A 17,816-nucleotide genomic window follows, 5' to 3' on the forward strand; every position below is an offset into this window, starting at 1 on the left:
TTTCTGTGCATGTGCCCAGATGTTGGCCTAATTTTTTAAACTAGCAACGTATGCGGCCTATTTACATGTCCTCACGCCCCCTCAGTGATATGTTGGCTCATTTTCTGGTCACATTTTTGAACAAATCATGCATTTTTATTTAAACTGTTGAAGTTAAACAACACACAAACTAACCTCCTCTCCTTTTTCGGGTTTTCTGTGGTGTATATCACTACATTATTCGTGTTTTTTATGTCTGCAGATTCACTTTGACCTGTATGCCAGAGGCCTCTGAGGGATTCTCTGCTGTCATAAATCATCTGACAGGATCATACGTAGCCGTGTTACAACGACGCTTAGTTATTTGATTTTTTTCACTATCCATCCAGCTTCTGTTCACTGCGGTCGTCACACCCTGGACAATGTATCCATGAAGACAATTTTGAAAAGGTTATTGCCATTCGCTTTTTAAAAAAATATCTTCATCATTTATTATTTTTCTCCTTCTCCTTCAGTGTTTTCTGCAGCTCTACCGTGCAGACATCAGTCCCTCGAGAGTTTCATTAGCGTCTCATTAGCACCGGTTAACTGTGTGTGGGAGCAGAGACAGAGGCGCTGCGAGGGTGCATGTGTCTTCTGTCCATTTAGCACCTCTGCATCACCTCTGTGGCTTCATGCCGGGTTCAGGCACCCCTGCAGCTGCCAGCCGCCAGATGCAGACGCGTTAGAAGACAGACGAGCGGAGCAGCCACGCGTGTCCAGGGAAGAGGCAGAGAAGAGATAAAGATTCCACGTCAAACCTGTCAGGGAGAATGTCAACAAATTGCTCTGCTGCTGGAAATGTGCGGCGCAGACACATCTGTCACATCTGTTTTATCTCTGGGATAATAATCCAGAGATGAAGAGATGGGAAATGACATTAATACCATTGGATTCTCCGTATTCATGCAGAGCCACAGACCAGAAGAGCTATTGGCACAGAGGGATGATAGAATTAGCACTTAACTTACTCCCGAGGTAATTGAAAGAGCACATGACGAGGGATATCGGTTCAATTTCCAGGCTTTCCGATGTTCAGTGAGGGGTGACGGGCATGTTTCAGCTGTGTTATAAAAGGCAGGAGTCCACCGTGCCAGACAAGGCGAGCTTTATTTAACATAGCAAGAACAAAAAAGGGACATAAAGTTCATTTTCTGAAAATCTGTTTTTAACAAACAAAAATTGCATGTCAATTTTTAAAAAAAGGCAAATATAGCTATGAAATAAATAGTCACGTCAACGACAGTTTCACCTGACACCCCTGAGGGCGTCGTACAGAGAATACAAAAGAGGAGACAGTATGTACAACCATACAACTTCAGTAGGACATGCTTAGGAGTTGGACTGCACCATTGTACCAAACACTGACCACAACACAAAGGCTGCACATTATCTGGCGATCTGTCCCATGGTCAGAAGCCCCTCCCCCAACCCCTTCCCCCCCAAAACTAAGAGATGCTCCTTTTTAAATAAGCCAGACATCAAATAAGAACGCACTGCTGTATATAATCGATGCTGGGATGTTTGCTCGTGAACTCTCTCTGTCCACACGACCCAACCCGAGACCCAGTCTCTTGTTTCCTGCGCTGGACTGTTGCTAGGCGATGCTGAGTTATTTGGTGTGTGACCAAGAAGTGGAAGCCTTTGTGCAAATCGCCACTTTGAGTTCCTCCAACTATTGGGGGGGGGGGGGTCGTGTCTCCTTAAAGACACTACAGCCACATCTTGGAAATAGATGCATGAGAGGAAAAACACTGGGAAACACTAAGGTTCACATCATGCTTTTTAAATAGAAAAAGAGAACGAAATGACACGTTAATCATAAAAAAAGAAAATCAATGGAAAAATAGCTTTCTTTGGACAGGGCCAGCCTGCACATTTTGGTCACTTTCTCCCCTTTGTCCATGCTCCAGCCCTTCACACAGGGTGATTATGACTTTTGTTGGGCCCAAATTTATACTGTCATTGCTAAAGCTGTTCTGAATGATATTGCCTTGATGCCATACGTCGTTATTTTATGAATTGAGCAGCAGTCTAGCCTCCACAGCTCAAACAGCTTTGATGCTATATAAAACCGCTGTTACAGCACGGTGTTGTCAACGGTTGTTGCTATCACCGGTAATACAGAGGGGGGGGCAAACGCAGATCAGCCACATCTTTGTACAAATGAGGAACTTCCAGGATTGTGCATGGATGTCGAGTTAGCATGACGGACATTGCAAAGCCGCGTCTTTATTGCCGCACGCGTCACTGACATCACGTAAGCACTCAAATCGTTATTGCTTTATGGTTAGAAGCACGGGGATTAATGCTGCACCCACATTACCATGAAGCCAAGGATTTAGGCTCAGGAAAGAAGTTTTGCTTGTAAGAACTGCTTATTGGAGGGCAGTGGAGTACCAGACATACGCTCGAGTCATTTCGGAAGAGTTAAGTCAGATTTGGAGTGCTACATTTGGATTGAGGCAAATCAGAGAAATCCACGGGCATATTAGGAGTGAAAAGCTTTAAGTGATCACAGGAAATGTGATTCCAAAGGCATTTTTTTAAAAACTGCATACCACTCGTGGAGAAAAAATAAACGCTCAGTAAAATGCTACAAATTTGAAAAGTACACAGTAATCTTTGTTGTTTGCGGCCGGCCTGACCGCGGTCAGTGTCAAAATCCACTTTTAAAATTTGCCTCAGAACACCAGCAAACACCACACAGCCGCCCGGCACCGGAGTGTTCTTTTGGAGACAAGGAACACGTTTTCCTCGCTGTCGGTCCCGTTACGAAGTAGAGTTTTTAAATAGCCTCTGGCTCTGAAAAGGAGAGACACTGGAAGCCTGGCTTTACACTTGTGTGTCCTCATTTCCCCCCACACAGAGCCTCCTTATCTCCACTGATCCCCCTGAAAAAGAAGCTGTGCTGTCCAGCGCTACACAACCGTGCATTAGCAGTCCACGCAGGTTGAACTGTCTGCATGCGCAACTCTTACACCTGCTCTCACGGCCACCAAGACAGTGAGAGCAGCTCCTAACACAGAGGCTCTTACTGTGATTCGCCTTCACAGGCCAATATCAGCAAACAACTCTGCATCTTCACCCACCTGACCAATGTGTTTAGTTGAATCCTGACAGCTGTCATGCTAGATATATATATATATGTGTGTATATTTCATATTTAAAATCAGCTGAGTTGTCTGAGAGTTGCTTATATCACACCAAGTTGCACATTTCCAATTTGGACGAAATGGAAATGTGCCGAGAGATAATAAACTCAGAGGGATGCAACACCGATGGCCTTGCATACCGTTTAAAGGCGGAAATACTCATTTTCTTGAGTGATATTTGTTGTCTGAAAGCAAGATAAACAGTACTGGGGAAAGACAGATGTGTGCTGAAGGGTTCAGGAGCAAGTGAACAGCGAGGTGTCCACCTCTACTGAGGGGTGTTCTGTTTCTGGGGGGGTGAGGGAAGGATTCAGCAGGATGCCCTGATAAAGCCGTGCCCACCCCCCTTCCCCAAGACCAAAGAGGGCGAGGGGCTTGGGGTAATACGATCACTGTCAACGGTGAGTTCTCCACTCACATCACTGAGCAGCTCTTGGTCTTCTCCTTCTTGAAGGTGGAGGAGAGCAAATCCGACTTGCTCGGGAGGTGGAGGAGTCTTTTGGAGAGGCGGCGGGTGGGGCTGTTCTTTGGGAGGGCTTGTAGCTTGTTCATGCAGGCCATCGCTGCGGTACGGAAGACGCTGTGGATGCTTTTCTCAGAGGTGAATGCTGAGCATTCCAGGTAGGCTTCTGCACCCAGCTGCTTCGCAAAAGCAGAACCCTGCAGAGCAAAAACGGGCTCACGGTGAGCACTTTTAACGCGCAGATGTTTACCTGTTAGCCACGCGGCGGCGCGTGCTCACCTGCTCGTAGGTGACGGGGGTCTGCTTCTGATTGGACAGCTCCATCAGCGTGCAGACATCTGTGCGCAGATCAGTCTTGCAGCCAATGAGGAGGATTCGTGTGCTGGGACAGAAGTCCAAGATCTCAGTTTTCCACTGAGGACACAAAAAACAAGCAGGACAGTAAATAACAGAAATATGTCCAAACTCTAGAGACACACGCTAAAGAGCGTACCTTCTTCAGACTGCTGTCCACTGTGTCCGGGCGGCTGATGTCGAAACACAGCAATACTGCGTCCGAGTCGCTGTAGCACAGGGGTCTCACATTATCGTAGTATGGGGAACCTTGAACGCATCAAAAGAAAAAAAAAAACACACTCAAACACGAGCAGTCGTCTAAAAGTCAGATTTTGATGTCAGTGAATCAACTAAAAGCACTTTCCTGCAAAAATGAAATGATAGTAACACTCTATTGTGCCTTGCAGCGCTAACACTGGATTTATTTCCACATTAATAATAATATTGCACTTGCTTGGTAAATTTTTTGTAATATTTCAAAGCAAATAGTGATAGCTAATAAGGCTGTTACAGAACACACTGCCGTTCTAAACCATTTCCGGTAATCACCTTATAAATGCAGAGTTTTTAAAAACACAAACACTCTCAGGGCTGATCAAGAGTGTTACAGGCTCAGATCTGGATTGAGACTTATTGGACATATATTAAAAATGAACAAAAAACTATGGTCAAATTGCAAAACTGAGTGCACACTGTGTCTCCCACCAGACAATGCAGATAGACCTCCGGTAACCGGAAATCTGAATTTAGGAGTCTATGATTTGAGCCAATAATTTATTCATTGTAAGTGGAAACTGTTTCAAGGATCGAAGTAAAATTAGCAGAGGCAGGACAGGGACTGCGTCATTTGGGGATTAAATGCAATCCCAATCACTTTTGCAGCTGCTCCCCACATTACAGCCTCTGAAACAGGTCTTTCCTGTGCTTCCACATCCTCCTGCCATTTCAGAGGGAGAGAAGATGACAATCGAGCTCTAAATCCTCATTGATCTCCTCTCGCAAATACATTACGCAAGTGGAACAGTGGGGCTCGAGGCAGGCAGACGCTCCCACTCATGCTCAGAATCCTTAAGTAAACCACCCACCTCCCCACCCCAAAAAGAATCCTCTGCTCTCCGCGCAGTGCCTCCAGTCCCTCTGTTACCACAGCAACAGCCTTGGAATCCACCATCTACAGCCATTTCTCCCACCTCTCCATAAAGGCTCGCCTTCAACTGCCAATCAATCATTTTACACTGCACACTGCCCACCCACCTATTGTTGGGGACAGTCCTCTTATTATAGACACACACATGCACACACACGCGCGCTCTAGAGGCAGGAAGTGAATCCCAGTCAGTGATCAGATGAAACAGAAGAGGAGCAGCTCAATGGGATTAACATGTTTACTCTCCGTGAGAATCTGAAAAGGACTCAGTGTTCCTCAGATAACAGAAGCAGTCAGAGTAATTGCTCGTTTAGATATTACACAACTGCCCTAATTGATTTATGGTTTGGAAAACAAAACCCCAGAAAGGAACACACAAAGCGACACGCGCTACATGGCTGCGCGCATGCAGATCAGCCTCATGAATACTTAATGATTCTCCGCATTATCAAAGGGTAAAAGTGAAGCTGCCAGCTGCCAGGCTCTCTGGGTGGAATAATAAGGAGCAGCTATGAAATTCCCTCAGAGCTCAGAGTCCTGCAGGAAGTCAACAATCAAGCAACCAAACAAACAAAGGAACCAATCACTATTCTCATTTATTTTTTAAAAATGAATATAACTCTAAAAGATCCTGAGTATCACAAAATGATTTTTACATGATAATATTTACACATGCAAGCGCAGCGGTGAGGCAACTTTGGATTTGCAGACTGTGAAAATTGACACACATTAAGACCACAACAATTAACACCACTGGGATGAGTGTGTGTGTGTGTGTGTGTGTGTGTGTGTGCGTGAGAGACAGAGAACGGGACAGGACAATTTGCCCTATAAATCTTCTCAATCTCCCACAAGGGGTTTCCACATGGCCTGGAAACTGGGTGTGATTCTGCATTAAATTGCCACTGATCCAAATGCAGCGATCAATGAAAAGCTGCACGGAGGGTCTAAGGGCCTTGACAATTAAAGCCGACGAATTAGTTGCCCCACCGAGGGAGAAGGAAGATGGAGAAGACGTCTAAGATGTTTCCTTTCCTCAGAAATCAATTGTATTTATCAATTCAGACAGACAATGCACAATTTAGTCAGTGAATTTGAGAGAAACGTAGCGTATCTTAAGCTCCACAGGATGCTCTCGGAGTGCTGGAGCAGCCTGGGTAAGACCCAAAAGTGTATCAGGACCGGTTTCTAATCTCAGGAGATGTATCTGTCTCTTTTGTGGCATGAAAAAGGCAGGGAGACGAGAGGAATGTCGTCTGCTCGGGCTCATCACAAAGAGCCCTCCCATTAATCCTTTCCCCCCTGCAGTCCGATACCACAGAGAAAGAGTCCCCCGTTACAAAAAGCCAAAGAATGCCATGGTCAGATTCATCGATAAGCACGCAGCAGGCGGAAAATACAGCTCTTCCTCTTCTGTTTCTCTTTGAGGCCACACTTCCATGGCAGATGGACGGTTTCTGAGGCATGAAACATGCAGGGAAAGGTCGGAGAGAATGAATTCCTTCCGCCGCGTTCAGCCCCATCCGTCTCGATGCCGTGGTGCCCAGAGCCAAGTGTTGAAGTGGAAATGGGGCCAGAGCAGAAGTAGGCTTCCCAGGCCTTTTAGTATTATTTACAGTCAACTGTCAGGCTGCACAGGTGGGGGAGGGGAGTGCCTGCTTTTCTTTGGGTGATGGAATTTCCATCATTAGCGCGTTCCTCTGCCAGAGGAACACAGCAGTCAGACAAATTAATGATCCAGCCGAGGGATGACTCACAGGTTTGGGGATAGTCCGCCCACCCTCGGTCGCCCGGGAGCTGTGTCGCTGCAGCATTAGCCGCAGTCTCCGCACAGGCTTAGAAAAACAGAGCGTCGCCCCGTTGCATCAGGAGGCTGTTCCCGGGTTTGGCATGCCGAAGTTGCTCAGCATCACAGTTGAGGCCCCCTGTGGTGGGGGGAGAGGAAGGTTCTTTGTTCCAGAGCATCGCCGCGCCTACGCCGCTATTGTCAGAGCTGAACTTACTATCTCCTGATGTTGGGAACATCCATCCATCCATCCATCCATCCATCCATCCATCCATCCATCCATCCATCCATCCATCCATCCATCTTGGATACAAGCAGCATTGTGGGAGCATTGTACAATAAGCAATAAATCTGCCACTCATAAACTACCCACACCCCATAATGAAATTCATGAGTCACCCCCCCACCCCCCCCAACCCCAAGCCACCGATTGCCACCAACATGACTGAGTGGAGGGGCCTGATTAAAACTGGGAGATTGATTTGGGCTGTAAATCCATGACAGGACCGGGAGAAGGAGCCGCTGCCACGTAGGAGCCAGCGACGAGGTCAGTCCAATCGATGGATGAGAGCTGGGATAATGAGGAGATGCTCTGCATGTATGGCCAGGCCACAGCGGCGCACAATTACAGCGTTATAGTGAGAAGAACGGACGCAGTACGTGTCATCAATCATAGACTGCCTGACATTAGACTACATGAATAAACATCTACTGTTGGTACAACTCCAAATTCAGCTGATGCTTTGAATAAAAACATTGTCTGTGTGTGTGTGTGTGTGTGTGTGTGTGTGTGTGTGTGTGTGTGTGTGTGTGTGTGTGTGTGTGTGAGAGAGAAACAAAGAAAAGGGGTCATGGGGAATTACGGAGGTGAAATAATGAAACATAAGCAGGAGGAGAGTAAACAAAAAGGAGCTAATTTCTTGGGCTAATAGAACAGGGTGGTCCCATTCAGCCCATTAATCCCCCGCACCATGCCGCTCCAGTGTGTGACCTGGAGCAGCATATGGTGGAGAATGCAGGTCAGCGGAGTTTGTGAGAGGCCTCCTGTCTGTCTGCTCCAGAAAACCTTCCAGCACCACACGCAGCTCCTGCCCACTCCTGCTGCTCCGACCAGAGGTCCAGAGGCCGGGATTAGAAAGCAGGATTTGGTCTAGAGAGAGAATTACGTTTGCTTTCCCCCTGTGTTTCTGCACGTGTGTGTGTGTGTGCTTGAATGTGCTTGTGTGTGTGTGTGTATTTGGGGGGGTTACAGTCCATCATCTCTGGCTCGTTATATAAAGGATTTGTTGTTCAGACATGCTAATGCAGAGAAGCACATGCTGGGTCTGCTCCGCCACGGTGACCCAGTGTGGCTGCACATGCATTTGGGAACATGAGGGAGGGAATCAAACAGGTGATGCAGACCGCTGTTCACAAAATCCAGGTCAGCGATGAGAACCTCCACCCCCAGAGAATTTCGCTCTGACACATTGACCCTCTTTTGCATGCTTAGCCTAAATGAACATATGATGCACAGAAGTCAGAAACCAAACGAGCCGGAATAATCGGCTCATTTCTGCTCAGTTTCCGGTGGAATATGGACAAAGAGACGTGGCTGAAGATGGACAACGGTGTCAAATGGTGCCGCTTTTGACCTCAGCAGTTCAGTGAGAGCCCTCAAGGGTCAGCTTGGCCGTATCTTTAATGAATCTCATGACTCCGAAATCATCCAGGCGGATTTTCTCGTTTCAGCCAACTGCGACAGACGCGCGTTCCACTCTCGGCACATCCCCTCACCTCGGTGCTGGCGATGCGGGACGGGAGCAGAAGGCCTTTAAAGCGACATCATAACCAGAGAAAAGGCGATCAATTACCTGAGGTGTCCCACAGACTGAGCTCCACTCGCTGCTCCTCCAGCTCCAGACAGGCTGTGTAGTTTTCAAATACCGTGGGCACATAGGTCTGAGGAGCAATTAGCAACACGCTGCCATTAGGAGGGGGTGGGGGGGTGGGGTGAGTCAGTCAGCTACAGGTGCTGTGGCATTTATTCAGATAATCGGCGCAAATCGAATAACAAGTCTGGATTCATTCAATTCGCAGGAATTTCCACTCAATCACCCGAGAGCAGCGCAGCTTATTACGCACGCACGCTTATTTTATGCAAGTAAACGGCGCTCGGGCGTCACTGTGAATGCATCTATAAGAAATGTAAGGTTGAAAATGACGAGGGTGAAGTGTTTGTAAAATGCGCATGATTTATCTGCAACGTGCGCACGGATTCTTCTGCCATCTTTCATCGTCTTAACAAACTCCGACGGGAAGCAGACACGCGCGAAATTACGCAAATATTCATCGTTGTGTCAGTCATTACCTCTGGGTAACAGTCCTTCGCCAGGACCTGCAGCATCGCCGTTTTTCCGCATTGAACGTCTCCAACAAGAACCAGTTTACATCTGACCACCAGCGGCTGCGTGTTTCTTCTCTCCTTCATGGTTTTAATTTCGCTCCCGTTTCTTTCGGTGGAAAATATCACAGCGAAGCGGCTCAGGAGGGTTAAAAATACGATGTGTGCCAGATGGACGGCCGTGCGCCTCGGAGGATGCGCGCAGTGGATCTGATTGAATTTGCCACTGCAGCTCTTTATACAAGCGAGGAGCAGCCAATGAGAGCTCACACATTCCACAGGCTGCTGCTGCACCCAGCGACCACCACTGGCAGGCTGCTTGGTCCCCAGCAGCAGGCAGAAGGAGCACTTCCGCCGGTGCATGTAGGGAAACATATCATCGCTCTACAGACCAGAGGAAGGCATTTTAATTCTATATTATTTAAACAAGCTCCTGGTTTTTAACTGATTATTTTGGAATTTTTTTACTTGTGGATGGATGTTGACTTGCATCAGGCTTTATAATATTTTTTAATCAGATGATTATTATGATAGATTATTTCAACTGTACTTGAACTGTTTTGATTGAAGCATTATTGGGTTGTAGTACAAGTTGCAAGCTTCCACACGTTTAGACTTCACTCACTCACTTTCTACCGCTTGTTCCTCCACTGAGGGTCGCAGGGGGACTGGAGCCTACCCCAGCACAATGGGCGGAGGCAGGGTACACCCAGGACTGGACGCCAGTCAATCGCAGGCCTAACACATATAGACAAACAACCATTCTCTGTCACACTCACACCTACGGGCAATTTAGAGTTTCCAATTAGCCTAATCCCCAATCATGCATGTCTTTGGACTGTGGGAGGAAGCCGGAGTACCCGGAGAGAACCCACGCAGGCACAGGGAGAACATGCAAACTCCACACAGAAAGCCCCCAGCCTCAGTCCCAACTGGGGATCGAACCCGGGGCCTTCTTGCTGTGAGGCAACAGTGCTAACCACCACACCACTGTTTAGACTTCAGAACTTTTCTAATCTGTTGACACTCAAGCGTGAGTTTTGTCACCTGTTCCTGCTGCAGCTGATCAGATTAGATCAATGACTGGATCAGTTACTGGATCAATGGAATACCTAATTAGCTGACTTCAGTCTGCACCACTGGGTCAATTAGATCCAAGCATCTCCAGACCTCCTCCTTAAAAAGACTGTCATGATAAAAAATGAAGCATTGAAGAGTGAAATCAAGTGAAGGTGTAGAATTATCATTTAACTTCTTATTTTCAACAGCCTGCAAATTTCCAGCCTGTTTCTTGCTGAAAGAACGATCTGACCAGCATCTGCGAGGTCCACACGTGGGGTTCTGGTGTGACCCAGCTCAGGTCCCAGACCAGCGTTTCCCACCCTTCAGGTTATGGCTGTATGCAAACAGCGGCTCATTGTTAAGAAAGCTGGGATTGAATGAAAAGCCGTTATTTGGCAGCATTCTGGGTAATTCCATTAGTGCTTCCACTTTTTGCACCACTGGGTCAAAACTATCTGACCCCTTTCAGAGAAGGCTGAACTGTTCAAGGTTACCTATAAATATAATAACAAAAAAGGCAATAAATGAACTCGTTTTTAATTATAAAGGGCAGATTTCAGAGAGCACCGCAGCCCTCCATAATGGATGAAGGGTCCATTAGAGTTCAGAAGAAAAGTTCTCATCTCTGAACTCTCTTTCACCCTCTGCAATGAAGCACACTCATGAATTCTGGTGGTGTAATCAGGGCAGAGACAGGTGGCTGTGAATAATCATCAGGGCTTCCGGTATGGACGCCACCGCAGGACGGGAAGGTCGAGGTCGGAGAGGGTAAAGCATCGACACCTCCGAGGTGCCGCTTGCTCTGTCGGCGACGGCGATTAGCATCGAATGCTGATCGGGGAGGCAAACGCTGAGTCAGGCGACTGTCTCACACCCGTTTGTGGAGTTCCTGCATTTCTCACCGCAGACTCCTCGGCAGATGGTGCCGTGGCGTCTAGCAAGGCTATCACCTACCAGCAACGACTGCCAGACTGTAAAACCAGTTCTAGGCGATGAAGATACAGGGGTGGCACCATGGCGGTGTTTATATAACGGTGGTAATGAGATGTGCTGAGGAGGAACTGGAGCACCGGCAGAATCCTGCAACTGATTAATCAGTAACAGTGAATAATGAAGACGTTACGCACAGCAGGAGGATTTCTGCTGCTCATCACGCCAACGTTGTTGTTATATTATTATTGTGTTCAGGTAGAATCACTTATTGCTCTGCAGCCAGACGTTTGTAGGAACTGTAAATATCCCCTCAGGGAGCCAGAACAGGTGCCAGGTGGTTCCAGGAAGTATAAAGGAGATCAGAAAAACATGTTTCCCCAGCTTTACTGGAATTTTCTAATTTATTGCCACAGCAGAACACTTTTCTGACACATTATGTTGGCTCTGCACTCAATGGAAGCCAGAGGAGTCTGTGGAGGACAGAACTTCAGGATGGTGAGATGTGGGAAAATGTAAAAGATTAAAAGATGGCGTTCCATTTTGACAAAAACATACAATTCTGCAGCATCGCCCTGCAGATTAAACAGATTTTTGATTTCAAATAAAATCTAAAAGTAGCCGAAAATGCGATGAAAGCGAGCGAAAGCCACCTCTTCTTTTATAAAGGGGACAAACCCACTTTAAATGTTTAAACTTCCCCGCATATCAGCGGAGACCCGCCGCTACCGCCCCCTGCTGGAACCACTCGAATAAAACCAGATACGCCGCTTCAGTATCGTTGTGTTTTATTCACCTCCTCCACTTTCAGATGTGCTGTTGACTAAAGATGCACCCTGCACACATCACGCACAGACACTGTTGGATGCCATTTGTCTCGGAAACCACAGGAAATGTTGACATCAACATCAGACAGTTGCTCAGTTGGTTACAGCGAAACGTTTAACGTGTAATTATTGCATCATAAAGCAGACATAGAAACCATAGTAGTGCAATTATACTCCGTCACAACTGAGGAGATATCTGGGTAGTCTCAGCTAGTGCCTCATCGATGCTAGACTGTATTGCATACAGAATTTAGGCAAGTGAAACAATAGGCAAGAAAAATTGTACAAAACAAATTGTGCTTTGAAGTCCAAAGGGTTTCACTTCTTGTACAAAACTCCTCAAAGTAAAAAATGAAGCGGAAGTTTCTGTGCTTACTTTGTTTCATCAAGTACAGGTTACTGGAGTTTCGGGGGAAATGCACGATTCAGTGGCCAAAAAAGTGAAATCTGCAGCGACAGGGTCATAAAAAAGAAACAGAAACGTAAACACATGCTGTCTGAGGCATCTCATATGAACTCGTGTGCTGTGATTAAAACTCTGAATGTATTTTTGTATATTTCCCAGTAATAATATTACACTGTATGTACATTAAACTCTTCATTAAAGCGTACACGTGCCTTCTCATGTTGTTTTACTTGAAGTGCAAGATGAGGATGATCCCAAAAAGCCCTTTATGATGAAACAGGAATACAGCATGTCATGCACATACATTTGTATGTTTCTATATCTATTTACACCTTAACTGAATATCAGATTGTGGCAAAGAAATGAATTTATGTTGAAACTGCAATTTTGTTTTCGAAAGCTATATTTCTTTGCTATGTTCCTGCATTAATTGCAGTTCCTCTGCAAGTGTGTATCGCCTGTTTTGCAGGTTTGTGGGGTTTGGACGTTGGAGAAAAGCTCTGGCGGCTATTGGATTTGCCCCGCTCCACCACTAGAGGTCGCTCTCCACCGTAAATCTGCTGCGGAGCTGCTGAGAGCTAAAGAGTGATTCAGAACAAAAGTTAACTTTTGTGCTGCAGTCACAAAGAAGTCAGTTTACACATGCTGAAGTACTTGCGAATAAATACTAATAAATATACAACAAATAGTTTGATCTGTCCCCTGATTTCTGGATGTGCTGCTTGCTGCGATTCAAAATCAAAAAGTTATTTGAAAAATGTTTGGATTGGGATGCAGACAATTTTTAAAAAAAATCTACACGGTGATTACTAAAAATAAGTGAATGTATTTGAATAAAATTACATTTGAAGGCAAATGCAAGTGTCTCAGACCACAAAAGCTACATTGAGCTAACACTGATTTCCCACTATATAGAACCAGAACTCGAGGGGAATAAAGCTCTTCATTTGCACTGAATTTCTAGTCTGTAATTGTGTTCCAGTTCACATTGTTTTTTTTTGGTTTCTGAAGTGAACCAGGACAAAATGGCCTCAATAGAACACTGCGCTGTCATCATTGTGGTTTGGATGATGTGGCTGATCGATGGTTAAAAAACAAAACAAAACAAAACAAAATAAACCCCCCAAATAATAAATGTCCCTTTAAAAAGGCTACTGGGTGATGAAGAGATGAATGCTGACAGTGGAACAGCTGACAGAGCTGCAGAAATGGAAGACAAACACTTTTCTCTCACTCTTGTTTTCCACTCTTTGTCACAGTGGGAACACTGGGAACCAACAATGGGCACATTTCTAATTGTGTTTATGGCTCTGCTACACTACTGGATTCTAAATGGATACAATTTCAGGGTTTCTAAAGGTGTTACTGACTCTTTCACACTCTCCTCTGTGTTGTCTCGCTCCTCCGGCGCAGTGTGACCATTGGTGTGATCGTTCTAGAACCAAATAAAAGGGTGAGAGAAAGTGTGTGTGTGTGTGTGTGGTGGGGAGGTTGATGTGCAGTAGCTGCACCGCCGTGCTGGTTTTTGCTACCAGGAATGTGTGCAGCGGCAGATAGTGGCCCTGAGTTGTCGGGTGGTGGTGGGAGCAGGGAGCTCTTGCCAAGGGGCAGCAGTGATGCAGGAGCCTCATCTGGTCAAATCCACCTCCTTCTGCTCCTCTTCACTAATTCTGTATCATTTATTCATCCCCGGCCTTCTGTTCCTTCTGGTCCTCTTGTTCTCGGCTTTGCGCCAGGCGTGGACGGAGGTGCTTCGGAGAGATGAGGGCTGCTGCTGCCCCCTGGTGGTGCTGTTGACCCTCTGCCCTATGACCTTCCAGTCTGATCCCAGGTGGCAGCACAGGCTGCTCCTGCAGGGGAGGGGGAAAGATTTCACCAAATACACAGAAAGACCCAGAAACCAGAAGAGAATAATCCAAAGAGATCACAGATTGGCTCACCTATGCCCGTAACAGTTGTCATTCTATCAGCTCTTGAGTTTCAGAAAACTGCAAACGGTTGAAAAGGAGGAAAGTCCGTGACTAAAATTATAATTACAGATGAACTCAATCAACCATTATTTTGGTATAACCTGTTGGCTAGAGTTGGCTGAGGGTGGAGTGATGACACTTTGCTCCAGTAAGGGGTTAGCAGGGGCAGAACAGGGTAGATGTGTAGCACGCCAGTAAATCTCCAGGTACTCTGCCAGGTGTTCACATGCATCTTCCAGCTGATTCTCATCCAAAATCACATCAAACATCTCCTAGTGAGATATAATGAAGAACAATCCATCAGATTCTAATTATATATTTAAAATATTTTAAATATATGGTGATGACATACAGGTGGACACTGTGCTAGTTTGTCTCCCGCCATCATCTGGACGTTGAGGTGTTTGCTTTGTGACTTCCCTCGAGATTTGATCAACCTCTGCAGAACCTGAGATGAGAGTGAGATGAGGGTCAGCACGAGACTTTGAGTGTAAAAAGAAGCACAAAACTGAATAAACTGTGAGTGCACATAACTAGCGGATCTGCTTCCCTCAGCTTCGGATTAAATATGGCGTTTTACCTTAGGTGAAGACACTTTGACGTAGACGATGATGGGAGCCAGAGAGGTCTTGAGGAGCTGTGCTGGATGGTTGATGGTGTCTGCATCCAGTATGACCAGTTGAAGGGACTTGGCCAGCTCAAAGATCCTCTCTATCTCACTCTGAACCTCAGCTGACGACAACAGAGGGGAAAAAGTGCTTGATGTTTAGCAGAGATTTGACATGCCGAAATAAAAGACATCTATTCTTAGCTGGAATTATCTTTTTTTAGCACACGAAAAGACCAAGGGCAACTTTGTTTTCGCTCACCCAGACTGGAACGGGTATTGGATCTCTCCATTATGGCCTTCTTATTCAGCACCGAGCGCTTCGCCAGTGACAGATCCGCAGTCACCCGTGTAATCGAGATCCTATGGAACAAGACGTGTCTTATCACATCGCATCCACAACTGTTACCTGTCAAAGGACATGGAGAACCTGTACGCTAGCGTGGCTAAATATAAAACATCAACATCTCAGCTTCTGTAGTCCATGAAACATGATTGGCTGAATCCCATCAACATCTCAGCGGGTTAGTCAGGGTGTCAGGGTGCAGCCGGCTGCAGCAGCGGAGAGCGACAGAGACCAACCTGCCATCAAATCTGTGCTTCAGGAAGTCAAACAAGGCCTTCTGCATCATGTCGGTAACCTGGACGCAGATTAAAACGATTGTTATTGGCACATGGACAGTAGAGGGGCTGTAGACAGCTACATCACAAGCTACAGGAATGGCTGGTTGGGTTCAAAAATAATATTTTTAAAGATTAAAGCTCTGAATTTGTAACAAAAATAATTTATGAGTGGGGGAGTTGGAAATTTGCACGTTTTTCGACTTTGCATGGTTGCTTTTCTGCCTTTAGACTTCAAAGGATGCCTTATTAATGATAAAACACCTCGCCAATTTATTCATTAGAAACCATTCACTGTGCAAGTGTTCAAATATTCTCATTAATCTGTGAGTTTTACTCTTGTTTATTACAGGACATGAATGCATCATAATATGTAACTAAATAACCATGATGATCTCATCTAGGAAACACACCACCTAGTGGTCAAAGTCTTAACCTTATTTTTCTTATTCTAACGGCATTTTTAAGGCTTCAGCGGTTGTTCTGTGGCAGGAAAAGATATTCTTTCAACAACAGCAAGACAGCAACTCTTTATTTGTTTGCAGGGGGAACACCAAGAAAAGTCCTGCACTAAATAACTTTTGAATTTATCCAAGATTAATCAGTATTTGTCACCATAATATAGTTGCAATTGTCATAACTACATGAACAGTGAAGATACAGTAGTCTAAACACAAATGTGGCTCTATGTGTTGGGCCTTAGTTTTACATACATTTACATACATTAAATATGATCATTTGTGCGGTAAATTTCTGAATTCTGGCAGAAATTCAATTGAACAGCCTCTATCATCGTAAACTTCTCCTCTGATGAGGCATGAAGAAAACTATTGTCGACGAGTCGGAGAGGCGTGGCACACTCATGAGGCTTTTGGTTTTTGTGTGCTGTGATGGTGACGTGGACCTATCTCTAAACATTTGTGGTAAAATGGATGTTCTGTGGAAGAGGTTGAGGGTTACGGTTGGCAGTTGGTGATCCAGAGAGAATAAAAAGGGAAAAGAAACTGCCTGTAACTCTCTCTCTGCTTGAATCACAGTCACCATTCTGCAGAACGGTTGAGCAATTCCCACCCCTATTTTGAAATCCCTCCTCTGCGTTTGTATTAAAATATGCTGACTCTTTTCCAAAAATTTCCCTCAGCTGAGGGAACAATCGGAGCGACTCTACCCAAAGATGAATAGATGCTTCACCTCATATCCCTTCAGCGAAGGTCCCACCAGCACCACTGGACGCATAGATGGAACAACATCATAGGGAGGCACGGGCTCTGTCTGCATGGGTCACAAGGTTGAAGACAGAACATAAACATCGGGAAATGGAAAGTTCTGTTTCTATAAACTGCCAGCTAACAGGCTGAAAAACACCCGACAATGATGCCCGTATGAAGAGGTGAAACATACCTGTTTCTGCTTCTGTTTGGCTTTGAGAATAAACAGAAGCAACAATAAGATAATAGGATAAAAGCTACACGGAGTCACAGCTCTTTAATCCAGCCAAGAGCCTATTAATAACGTAGACACTGCAGGCAGGCTGAAGTGCACAAAGCTGCTCTTCCATTGTGGCTGCAGAGTGCCAACCTGTGACGTTTGATCCAAATTCATGCTGCCAGACACTTAAATGAACGAGAGCGTGCAGTTCCAGGTCAACAGAAGCAGACGGTGAATGTGACGTTTACCTGCAGATGGCGGAGTGGACCTCCAGCCTCCGGATGAAGCGTTTCCTCCCTTCCTGCGGAGCCACGTGATGCAAAAGCGTCATTACGCGTGAAGCCCCCTCAGGGGGCAATTCAGCAACAAGGACATAGCACAGCACATTCTTCAAAAGGATTTCAGACAGGGACAGCGTGACCTCTGACCTTGCTGCTGCTTTTTGTTCCTGTTTTATCCTCATGGCCTCCAGTTTGACTGGGCTCGGGATGAAGGTGATGTCTGCTCCCTCCTTCACCAGCCGTCCGATCCACCAGTCATTGTTGTATTTCTGCATGAAAGCCAAACGTCGCGTTCAGGCCTCAATTGAGCTGAGCAAATGAACATCGATTAACTCTTTGCCAAAGGCCTCTCACCTCTTTTATGTGAAGAAAGTCTTTGGTTTCAAAGTTGATGGC

The 17,816-nt window shown here is 45.9% G+C and overlaps 2 protein-coding genes across 4 annotated transcripts in view; both read right to left on the reverse strand.

The window, feature by feature from the left end:
• Positions 1-1,109: 1,109 nt before the first annotated feature.
• On the reverse strand, positions 1,110-9,526 carry rnd1b (Rho family GTPase 1b). Of its 2 annotated transcripts, XR_008951769.1 has the most exons (6): positions 9,256-9,526; positions 8,759-8,846; positions 4,130-4,239; positions 3,916-4,050; positions 3,091-3,833; positions 1,110-3,049 (listed from the first exon to the last, which is right to left on the reverse strand). XR_008951769.1 is itself a non-coding variant. In XM_057041196.1 (5 exons), exons 1-5 carry the CDS (start codon positions 9,373-9,375, stop codon positions 3,588-3,590), a joined length of 699 nt encoding a protein of 232 aa, XP_056897176.1. In that variant the 5' UTR covers positions 9,376-9,526; the 3' UTR covers positions 1,110-3,587. The 2 variants fall into 2 exon arrangements, 1 of the variants encoding a protein (XP_056897176.1); XM_057041196.1 differs by having other exon boundaries at positions 1,110-3,833.
• Positions 9,527-12,051: 2,525 nt separating this feature from the next.
• Positions 12,052-17,816, reverse strand: part of cacnb3b (calcium channel, voltage-dependent, beta 3b) — a 15,965-nt gene continuing 10,200 nt past the window's right edge. For both annotated transcript variants that reach the window (XM_057041107.1, XM_057041106.1), the window contains exons 3-14: positions 17,775-17,816; positions 17,568-17,689; positions 17,388-17,440; positions 17,113-17,132; positions 16,903-16,983; positions 15,673-15,731; positions 15,353-15,453; positions 15,064-15,215; positions 14,836-14,931; positions 14,585-14,755; positions 14,454-14,501; positions 12,052-14,363 (exon numbers count right to left, since the gene is read on the reverse strand). The exon at positions 17,775-17,816 is cut by the window's right edge and continues 81 nt beyond it. In XM_057041107.1, the coding sequence (XP_056897087.1) occupies positions 14,472-14,501; positions 14,585-14,755; positions 14,836-14,931; positions 15,064-15,215; positions 15,353-15,453; positions 15,673-15,731; positions 16,903-16,983; positions 17,113-17,132; positions 17,388-17,440; positions 17,568-17,689; positions 17,775-17,816 (927 nt within the window). In that variant the 3' untranslated portion in view covers positions 12,052-14,363; positions 14,454-14,471. The remainder of the gene's footprint in view (positions 14,364-14,453; positions 14,502-14,584; positions 14,756-14,835; positions 14,932-15,063; positions 15,216-15,352; positions 15,454-15,672; positions 15,732-16,902; positions 16,984-17,112; positions 17,133-17,387; positions 17,441-17,567; positions 17,690-17,774) is intronic.

Source organism: Takifugu flavidus, chromosome 8, assembly GCF_003711565.1.
Source record: "Takifugu flavidus isolate HTHZ2018 chromosome 8, ASM371156v2, whole genome shotgun sequence".
In the NCBI taxonomy this organism is placed as follows: Eukaryota; Metazoa; Chordata; class Actinopteri; order Tetraodontiformes; family Tetraodontidae; genus Takifugu; species Takifugu flavidus.